The sequence below is a fragment of the Poecilia latipinna genome, unplaced genomic scaffold (assembly GCF_001443285.1).
Source record: "Poecilia latipinna isolate Pla-1442-1.1 unplaced genomic scaffold, P_latipinna-1.0 Scaffold63, whole genome shotgun sequence".
NCBI lineage: Eukaryota > Metazoa > Chordata > Actinopteri > Cyprinodontiformes > Poeciliidae > Poecilia > Poecilia latipinna.
Window position 1 is genome coordinate 19,562 of NW_015112679.1, and position 10,282 is coordinate 29,843.

The 10,282-nt window shown below is 40.4% G+C and overlaps 1 protein-coding gene across 2 annotated transcripts in view; it reads right to left on the reverse strand.

Moving 5' to 3' along the window:
• Positions 1-1,035: 1,035 nt before the first annotated feature.
• Positions 1,036-10,282, reverse strand: part of osbpl1a (oxysterol binding protein-like 1A) — a 43,076-nt gene continuing 33,829 nt past the window's right edge. The window contains exons 19-29 of one of the 2 annotated variants that reach the window (XM_015057922.1): positions 8,441-8,575; positions 8,176-8,273; positions 6,907-7,089; positions 6,719-6,826; positions 5,375-5,464; positions 3,927-4,053; positions 2,480-2,593; positions 2,269-2,392; positions 2,072-2,162; positions 1,800-1,820; positions 1,036-1,422 (exon numbers count right to left, since the gene is read on the reverse strand). In XM_015057922.1, coding sequence (XP_014913408.1) covers positions 1,320-1,422; positions 1,800-1,820; positions 2,072-2,162; positions 2,269-2,392; positions 2,480-2,593; positions 3,927-4,053; positions 5,375-5,464; positions 6,719-6,826; positions 6,907-7,089; positions 8,176-8,273; positions 8,441-8,575 — 1,194 coding nt within the window. In that variant the 3' untranslated portion in view covers positions 1,036-1,319. The remainder of the gene's footprint in view (positions 1,423-1,799; positions 1,821-2,071; positions 2,163-2,268; positions 2,393-2,479; positions 2,594-3,926; positions 4,054-5,374; positions 5,465-6,718; positions 6,827-6,906; positions 7,090-8,175; positions 8,274-8,440; positions 8,576-10,282) is intronic. The other variant, XM_015057929.1, reaches the window with a different exon arrangement.

A 10,282-nucleotide genomic window follows, 5' to 3' on the forward strand; every position in this document is an offset into this window, starting at 1 on the left:
TTTTTTTTATTGGGTAAGGGGTTTTAAAGGGGTTGTGTTTTTGGGTTTTAAAAAAAAAAAAAAAAAAAAAAAAAAGAAGTAAACTCCACGCATAGTTAAAGCAATCTGGATTCTGCACCTCTCTTCTCATGCTCCAGTCTTTGGGACTTTGATTTTTAAATGAAAAGCAAACTTTAATTTGAAAGAAGATTTGGGACCAGCGAGTAATGACTGCAGACCTGCGGACATTTCTTGCAGTTGTAGTTGGTGACATAAACTTGCATGCCTAATAGCAACATATAATATTGTATTCCTGGTATTATGGCTGGGCCCTTTTAAGAATTGAAGTTCATTCCATTTGTTTGCTAAAAATCGCATTTTACCCATTATAAATAACGAAAGTCATAGTTTAACTTCCCTTCGTCTCTGTGCTCCAACTCAACTTATCTGAGAATCCAAGGTTTAAAGGTATTTGACATTTTGTGATATTAATCAACCATTTAAAAATATAGAACTTGATAAGTTAACGGCAACAGTGAAAACACACAGGCATGGACTGAAATGTTTTATTTAGATAAGAAATGTACAAGCTCAATATGAAAGCAGGGAGAAAAAAAAAACAACTAGAAATGGTGAAATTAAATTCTTCTGAGGACTCAAATCATAGTTTTCCTCCATTTTGTTCAAATGATTTCCAGCAAAAATCACTGTTTGTACAACGTTCAGCAGCAGAAATCGGATCCAACTTCAGCTCTTTACAAGTGCTCAATTTATTTTTTACACACGCTTCAATAAAAACAGAGCACAAAGACGGGATGATTGTTTTTAAAAATTCGGCTGTGCTTATGTTTAAAGTGGGAGTTAACGAGAGGGGAAACGCACAGTGTCAAATGTAAGAAGGGGTTAAAAGAATCCTGTAGCTGTACAAGGCGAAACAAAGGCCCAGAGTGATGGAGAATATAACTATGATGGCTGGAGATGTGGAGAATATATACACAGATTTACAACTATGAACATTTAAAAGAAGATAAATGCTAAAAAAAAAAAAAGCCTACAGACTTCCAGTTCACTGTGCTGAAAGTCAAGAAAAAAAAGTATTTCAGTGTAAATACAAATAATGCATCAAACTACATTTAATTAGTGACTTTTTCCCCTCCCATAATAACTTAGAGTAAGGCCACGATGTTCAGGTGCAAACTTCCCAAAATGCCTATTATTAGTGTAGTTATTAATAAATAAAAAAAAAGAAGAAATTAAAGAGAATCAAACGGTTATTGGTGATATTTAACAAACAGGTGCTATTTCTTATTTATTTATTTTTCTTCCGTGCATAAAATGAATTAATATATATCCGGCAGCTGGCTGTAGCTCCTGTCCCAGTATCCGCCGGAGAAGAGCCAGTCCTGAGAGCGGGTGTGGGGGTTCGGCCCCTGCTGAAACCACCTGAGAAGAGCGAGAAGGCATTTAGGAAGCGCAGCGCCAAACGACGCCGGAGCAAATCACAGAGGGAGAGGAACAAAGAGCGGGCATGCTTTATCTTCAGGGTGCAAATCATCATTTAGATGTGAGGAGATCAGGCTTTCAGCTAACATTAACTCTAGTTTTTTTCTGTTTTTAGATAGGGATGTGGAGGGTGTAACTGCTTCCAGCGGCAGTGAGTGAAGCTTTAGCGAAGGGAAGAAGAGGAGGGGATTAAATATCTTCACACTGAGTCTGTCGTTCAGATAACATTCACTGAGAGATTAGGATGTTTTTTTGGAAAACACAGAGGGTCACGTGAGCACACAGAACACGTCAGCCAAACGGCGAGCCGCTCTAACCTCGGGCCGAGGGGAGGACTCCTTGGCATCAAAGCCAAGACGCAGCCGACCGAATGTGAAAAACGGAGATAAAAAAAACAAAAACACAGAGTTAATCTGGAGCAATTCAGAGCAACACAACACAAAGACGTTTCTGGTTTCTGGTTGGAGGTGGAGGGAGGGAGAAAAAAAAAAGATCAGATGATTATGATGTGCGTTTAAAATCATCTGGTTCCTTCGTGGATAAGCAGCCTGGTGAGAGATTTAATGAATACAAAGAGAGTAACCCTGACCTGGTCTTCCACTCCTCGTCAGATTTAGTGCGGTTTTTACGGGCGGCTCTCTGCTTCTCCTCCAGCCTCTTCTTCTCCTCGCTCGCCAGGTCTGTTTGAGACGTGGAAGTCGAGTTCGTAGGTCACGACGAGGAGGATTCAGCTGAAAGCTTATTTTCGTTTAAAAAAAAAAAAAAAAATCAACAAAAAGGCGTTACCGATGTCGCCGTTCTCCATGGCCCTTATGTCCGGTCTGAGCCGGCAGTCGGTGTGCGGGATGACCCCCTCCATGTCCTTATGCAGCTCGTTCAGCTGCATCGCGAAGGACGTGAAGCTGTACATCTGGTTTAAACAAAACAATTTCACGTGTGAGCATCATATTTCCTTGAAGAGTTGATAGATGGTAGGTTATGTAGGAATCGGTGAGACCTGGGTAGAGTTTGCTGGTCTGGGGGCAATCCTCCACAGCAGCTGGCTGCCAGGAATCACCTCCACAGTGTCTGGAGCAGGGGAGGGCACACCCTCCTGATCCCCACTGCTACCCTGGTAGAACAAACACACAGCGGCTCTCAGTACGACATGGAGGGTACAGTGAACTGCAATGCACTTAAGTGAGAGAACACCACCAAAGTAGTGCAAACACAAATCTTTTTAAGATAAACTTGCGTAGATCTGAGCTATTCTGTCTTTAATCTTCAGTGCTCCTAATCCTCTTCCGTAGATTGAGACGAAAAATTGCTACAGTTAGGATTTTCAGCTGGTGCCGTTCACTTTCACGCCACATTCTGTCAAACGAACCAAACTATTTGAAAAACCTGTTACCCCCACACCCCCTCTCCTGTGGTGGCGCTGCACCAAGAAGTACCGAAGGAAACGACACAAAAACCTCTGAAGAAGAAGAAGACACGAGCACAACTTTCTAATTTCAGAAAATGCAAACAAAAATGGAGCGGTGTCAAATTTTAGCAGTTGTAGGATTTCCTCTTTGGTCTCTGGCAAAACACTGTGAGTTGTTTCTCGCGCGTTTGTTTTCGTCGTATTTACCCAGAATTCCCTGCATTATGGTCCGTTTTCTGCTTATGGAGCTGCCTCTGGTCAGCTTATACATTCAAACTGCACCAGAGTTCATTTCAACCGAACCGAGACTCACATTTTCAAGCGGACCTTATCGTTCCGCATCAGGATTCGACTGAGCGTTCACACCTCCCCAAACGAACCGGACTTTCTCGACTAAACAAACTAGAGTTCGGTTAAAAGCCGACTACACAAGTTCTGGTGTGAACGCACCCCAAGCTGCACTGGATTTTATTTTAGCGTATCAGACTGCAAGGGTGAATACAAAATCAGATTTTTTTAAAAAAGTAAATAAATAAATACTTCAAATATGTTGAAAGCCATCCGTCACTTTTCTTCAGCTTCACAATTAGGCGCCACGTCGTGCTGGTCTATCTTATTAAAAAAACTAACTTACCTACATTGAAGTTTTTGGTTGTGATGTAACGAAATATGAAAGGTTTAGGACTTCAAGCCAGTCCAAGCAGTCGCCTATATCTCTCTAAGGTCCGACCATCAAAGCAGCGTACATTTCAGCAGTATATATTTGAGTGTTTGAAGTGACGACCAATGAAAAGGGTTCAGACAGCTTTTCTCGACCATGTCCTGAAACGCCCCGCTCACTTAGCGGTTCAGATCTGCAGACGAGTTAGGCACTAAGCTACGAGCAGAGCTGCCCACATCGACTGTTTTCATCCCGAACAATGGCTCATTTTCCTTTCCCCCCCGAAAGGAAAGAAACAAAAATTTCACTTTTTTTTTTTTTTTTTTTACTTTGCAATTAACTTCATGTTGTCGCCGACCCCTGCTGAGTAATTCATACCGCTTTGCCGGCTTTCTTCTCCTCGGCTCCTTTTTTGTCGCTTTTCTTGTGAGCTTCAAAGGCGGCCGGGTCGACGACGTAGAGGGACTCGGTCCACTTCCCGTACAGCGCGCACAGCTTCTTTTTGCTGTGAACCACACAGATACAACAGGCAGACATGCACACGACCTCAGGCACAAGCGAAACCGCCGATGACTTCAGTCGGTTTCGAGCGGCACGGGATGGAAAAACCTCGAGGGAGACGAAGCTCCGAAATCCAACGCGAGCGCTTTCGTGAGTCGAGAGTTTCCAGGAAATTTCAGCCAAAAGTTTTTGACTTTTGTGTTGCTTTTCTGCCACATCTGTTATGTGAATGTCTTTTTTTTTTTTAACGACTAAAGTCGTTATAGGTCAGAGCGCTCCAGCTGTGAGTACTCTGAGCACCACGTCATTTTGGATCAGTGTATAAACAGCAGTTTGCTCTTTGAACATTAGCTCTGTAAAGCGTATTACCTTTGGGATTAATGCTTCTTTACATGGTGTCTGTTCAATAAGCTAAACAAACAAACAAAACTACTAGGGCTTTTATAAAACGGTGGCAAATGGGTAGGAGAACAATCTGTGTTGCATGTTTGAATTTGAAACTCACTGCACTAAGTCATATTTGGTGCCTGATGTGAAAGCAGAGCTGATGGTTACTCTAAGCATCCGAATAAATCTGATCCGCGCTGCAATATTTAGCCAAATGAAGGAATGTAAACTATCAGATAGCAATGGAAAAACAAAAATCGATGCAGTTCTTATAACAGAGAGAGAAACAAAGATTTTCCAAACACTCAAGCGTAAACTGGAATTAAAACAAGCATTTAGAGTATGTTGTGAACTACACGTTGAATTTTCTTTTGAAGGAATAAAACAGTAATTTTAAGCTAAAATAATGTTTAAAGCTGCAGTAAGTAATTTTGATCATTTGTTTTATATATTTGTTGAAACTGTCACGTTGTTGTAACAGAATAACATGAGACAGATAATCTGGGAAATCAAGCTCCTCTGCCTTCTTCTAGTGTCTCTAGTCTGCAGAAATAAACCGCTTGATCGGAAAACAACCAATCAGAGCCAGGAGGAGGGCCTGGCTCTGATTGGATGACGGTGGATCGGTAGTGTTCCTGTAACATTATTTTGTTTCTCCACCATTAGTATTGCGCAGCGCATGCATAAGCATGATTGATAGCTGTAAGACCCTCCTCCTGGCTCTGATTGGTTGTTTCTGACTGGAAACGGTGCATTTCTTCAGATGGTAATGGGACAAAAGGGAGGAGGCAGAGGAGCAAAAAGTTTTTATAGACTATACTGTCACAATATGGTGACATTTTTAACAAATATGTAAATATATATATATAGAAAAATTACATATCGGAGCTTTAAGGAAACCCATTTAAAACTTCCTCTGAATGCTGTGCTCGCTGTACCTTTTATCAAGGATGTAACCTTCAACTTTGTGCAGCTCCTTCCCAAAAAGTCCACATGGTTTGAAATTGAGGCAGCACTTTTCACCAGTCCTAGAGAAAACACAGGAAGAAAGTGTCAAAGCTATTAACAATTACAACAGCAATGCTTCACAATGATTTTCACTCACTGCTGAATCACACAAGACATTTTTATCAAAGTCAAATCGAGTCAAACCGAATGACAGAAACGTTGCCGACCCTGTCTACAGTATATGAACTCTTTTTGTACTTGTTTTTAATATAAAGCTCTTCTGGTGTTTTTTTTTTTTTTTTTTTGCTGAGCTATCTCTCTTTGACAGCTTCCTGCTCAACATTTTCTCCTTCCTGCAGAAAGCATGCCACGTAATCAGCTGATTTTGACTGTATGGCTCTATAATCTGAGGTGAATGGGGTTCTTTTTAATCTTTTCAATTAATAAATAATTGGACTGCACTGGAATGAAGCAAATTGATTCAAGTTTAATTTGGGCCAAGTTGGATTCTACGCAAACGCGGTTTTATTTTCTAACTGCTTGTATTGTGAATTGCCTTTTAATGACATTAGTTGTGAACTAGTGATGTATAAGAAAGAAAGAAACAAAGCTGGCTGCCAACCGCTTCACAAGTTGTTTAATGCAAAACTCCCAGCAGAATCTGGAAACTATTTTAAACTTCACAAACCAATTAGGGATTTAACCCAGAAAAGACAAAGTCCTTGTGCGACTTCCTTTGAAAAAGTCTCACTGTGCCTCATCTTTATTGTTGGAAACCCCGTGTGTGTGTGTGTGTGTGTGGTGATGTAAGCAGCACTCCTCCTTGCTTTGTTGTTTGGGATTTAAATTTCAAAGTGCTGTAGCATAATAAGAAACAATTTAGCTCTTAAGAGAAAGAAGCTGTTTTCCATTTAGTCGTGACGCTGCAAATACATATCCATCAATCAGCCATAATGACTAATATTGAGTCGGTGTCTCTTTTGTTCCCCCAAAAAAACAAGCTCCGACCAGCAGGGGGGTCATCTCCTCGTATCAGGCCCCATCAGACGGACATTTGTCGGCGTCTGGAAGCCGGATAAACGTTTCCACTGAACACGCCTGTATTCCTGCAGCTCCTTTTCAGAGGAAAGGCCTCCACTTACGAGCAAAACTTCTCAGATGGGAAGCAAGAGTCAAAGCAAACTCCATGGAAATGCCAAGAGGAACGCTTTTCCAGAAATACGATGATGCAACGGGATTTTGTAGTCGTTATATTACGGCTGATGAGGGTATAATAAAACACGGGGAGCATTTTGTAACATTTAACACATTTTCATAATGGATCTGGATCTGACCTGTGGTTGACCACCTCCACGTTCCCATACTGCTCGATCCACAGCTGGCCCACGATGATGTTGTGAACACAACAGGTGGGGTTTGTCCATGTGTAGGCTTCATTGTGCCTGAAAGAAAATGAATAATAATAACAACGTCTCAAATTTAAAGAACGAACATGGCTGCACAGGTTTGGTTTTGCTCTCACTTGGGCAGCTCCAGCGTGATGATGCCTTTTGGCTCGGCCTCCACACTCTTGCCCCAGAACTTCAGCTTGGGGTAGATGGATCCATGAAACACAAAGTCCTGCTTCAGACCTTCGGCGTGGAAGGCGCTGACGGGAGGGTGGTGGCTCACCTGCTCCGATATGAGCCTGAAGCCCAGGTCGTCTCTGGGGGAACGTACGGTACGAAAAGGTCACAAAAGGTCAAGCTGCACGTCGCACCCCGCTCAAAACCACATCGGTGATGAGAAGCGAGATGATAACCAAGGCATTTGAATGCGTTCATCATCAATATGAATCTCTTTCATTTCTGGTTTCTTTTTAATAATCCATGCAAGTTCAAAATTATACATACAGGCTCAAGTTTATCCATCCGCATCTTATTACGATTCTGGGTAAAAGATGGAAAAACTCTGATTTAACACCACTTTTTCTTTTAGCAATAAAATATTTCAATGTGTTGCTTTGCTCACATAGACCACCGTTTTAAGGCACAGTTACCAGATCTTCAGTGTTCATGCTGTCATTCCAGACACTTCATTAGCCTGTTTCATGAATTACAAACCAGATTTGATGCGTTTGGGATCACTGCTCTTCTGGAAAACTTGCTGTGGCTTGGAAAAGTATTCATTCTTGTGAACTTTTCCACATTTTGTCACATTACAGCCACAGACATAAATATGTGGCGTTAGAATTTAAAGCAGAGACCAACACAAAGTGGTACGCAATTGTGAAGTAGAAAGAGATTCAAATAATCTTTCACAAAAAAAAAATAGAAGAATGGGCAAATATTTCAGTCACTAGATTTGGGATGTAGTATTCCTCATCCTCAGTAATTCATTCATTCATTTTGTATGATGCACCAGTACCAGTCAATGAAAACGATCGGCCCCTGACCGATCCTTTAAAAGCTGCGTCACTGGGTTTTGAAATCAATAAACGTAAATGAATTATCGTTTCTGGAGTGGTTGCGTATGAAGCTGAAGCTCGATGATGGCTAATAAAAACATCTGTTTTTTTCTTCAATTGGACTTCCAAATATTCAAAATGTATAAGTTTGAACTTCTGTGGATTAGAAAAAATGTACATAAATTGCTTAAACGTTTTTAAATGAAGTGAATTCAATTCAAAAAGTGGTTCAAACGCGTCGTTCAAACCCCATAAACAGCAGAGCTGTAATTGCGACATTACAGAACAGAAATGTCTTTGAAAAACCTTTTTAATATTCAAACACTGTCCTGCTGCTCCACCCACCTGACCAGCTCATAGGTTTCTCCCAGCAGGGGGTTGAAGGGTTTACCTGTCCGCTCCCACTGGGAGGCCACAGCGGACACGGCGAACGCCGCCACGCACTGCGGCGGACAAACGCACAAAAAAAACAACAAAACAAACAAACTCCGGATCAAACACACTGGCCTCTGATGTAATAAAAGTTTGGCTCGTCTAAAGGGAACATAATGATGGAGCGGAAAGCAGTTTGCTCACTCCAACTCCTGGACGCTAAAGAAAACTGCTCCACCTTCATCCTCTCGATGGAGTCGGAAGACGAATTGGCCTGATGGATGAGGTACGTGTGCTCCATGTACTCCGTCAGACGCTGCAGGAAGCTGAGCGGCTCGTTGAAAATGACCGGCATTGTGATCTTGGAAAGCTCCTGAAAGAGACGGGGCGGAGAGACGAGGTTTCATCACAAAGAGGACCTCAGAGTTCCTTCACTCGCCGTTCCTCAGGGGATGAATTATTCATGCTGCGTTTTCTAAAGACTTGAGACGTATTTGATCAAACGTGGCAGTAATACGCGGCTGCTATGGATGAAGAAAGTTCAACAACAACGTCACACTGCGGGAAACAAAGAGAAGGCTTCAGAAAGCCCAACCTGGAAGCTAGAGATTAACAGGAATTATGGGGTATTTTTAATATTCCATGCCTCAATTTAGATAACTGTATTTAATCTGGTATTACAGCTACAAACATAATTAAAAATGCTAATAAACAAGAATCTGCCTCCATGTCAATAAGGTGGATTCCCACACTTTATGGGCACTTCTCTAATTATGATAAATGAATCATATTTTACCTCAATTAGAATAAATTCTGGTATAGTTTTAAAAATCCTTCTTTAATCCTGATTTTTCATAACTCCGCAAGAGGAAAGCAGAGGCTGTTCTAGAAATCTTTTATGATTCCATTTCTCCAGATATAATTATCTGTCAAAATGCAGCACTTTACCAATATCCCTTAAGATGATAGGAAAACTTATTGGAAGGCTATTAAGCAGTTTCTGATTAAGGATATTGGTATCCTTAATCAGGATACCAATATCCTTATTGGTATTATTAAATGAATAATAATAATTCATTATTATTCATTTATAATAATGAATAATAATTCATTATTATAAATTTAGACTCTGCACAGGAAACTATCTCTAATTTTCTGTGTGTCTCTTAACCTCCTCACTGCAACTCGGTGAGAGATATTAATGACATCATTCATAATTTAAAGGTTTTTTTTTTTGCTCGTCAATGTGGTAAAATAAAAAGTGGTGGTTAAGTTTAAATTAAAGATTTGGTACTTTGATGATTTTTAGATTTTCTAAGACACAACAGTCTGGTTATCTTAAAACACCACCAGGAAATCCCATTTTGTAAATCTGGAGGTTGTAAATTTTGCCATAGGAGCGTACTGCCTTTGCCCTCCGACGCTTTTAAAAAATATTCTCGAGAAGCTAGATCGCAGCCACATTTTCAGGTGGATACTAGCGGAAAATGGCTACAAGATCCAGAGTCCTTCAGGGATACACACTAAGACCACTTTTATTTCTTGTTAATATATACATGATTTGTCAAATGCTCTTTGTCTCCTGTACATTTTTTCTGGCAATATCTTTTATCTAGAAGACGTCTCCTTGGAGCTTTAGAGATAAACTTCCACCACAGGCAGCTGGACCTGGGCTCCCCTGGTGAAAAGAAAATCATGAAAAACAATTCAGTGTCCTCATGCAACTGTGCGATATCATGTGACTTTCTTATTTGTGTGTTAATGTCATAGTTCCTGGTTACATTTACAACTAGTGGCATTTTCTGGATGAAGGCTGAAATGTTTTGAACATAGTATTTTTTAGATAGCTAACCTGGATGTGTAAAAATACTTCAGACAGACTAGAAAACTGAACGCGTTTACTTGTTTTTTACCCACTTTATATATTTGTAATCTATTACAACACAATCTATTAGATAGCAGTACATTTAGTTTGTTTCGTCTGGTGTTTTCACTGTGTAAAAAAAAAAAAAAAAAAAAAAAAGGTTTAAGAAAGCCCAAAAAAAGGGCTAAAGATAAAGAAAAATAAAATTACATGTTT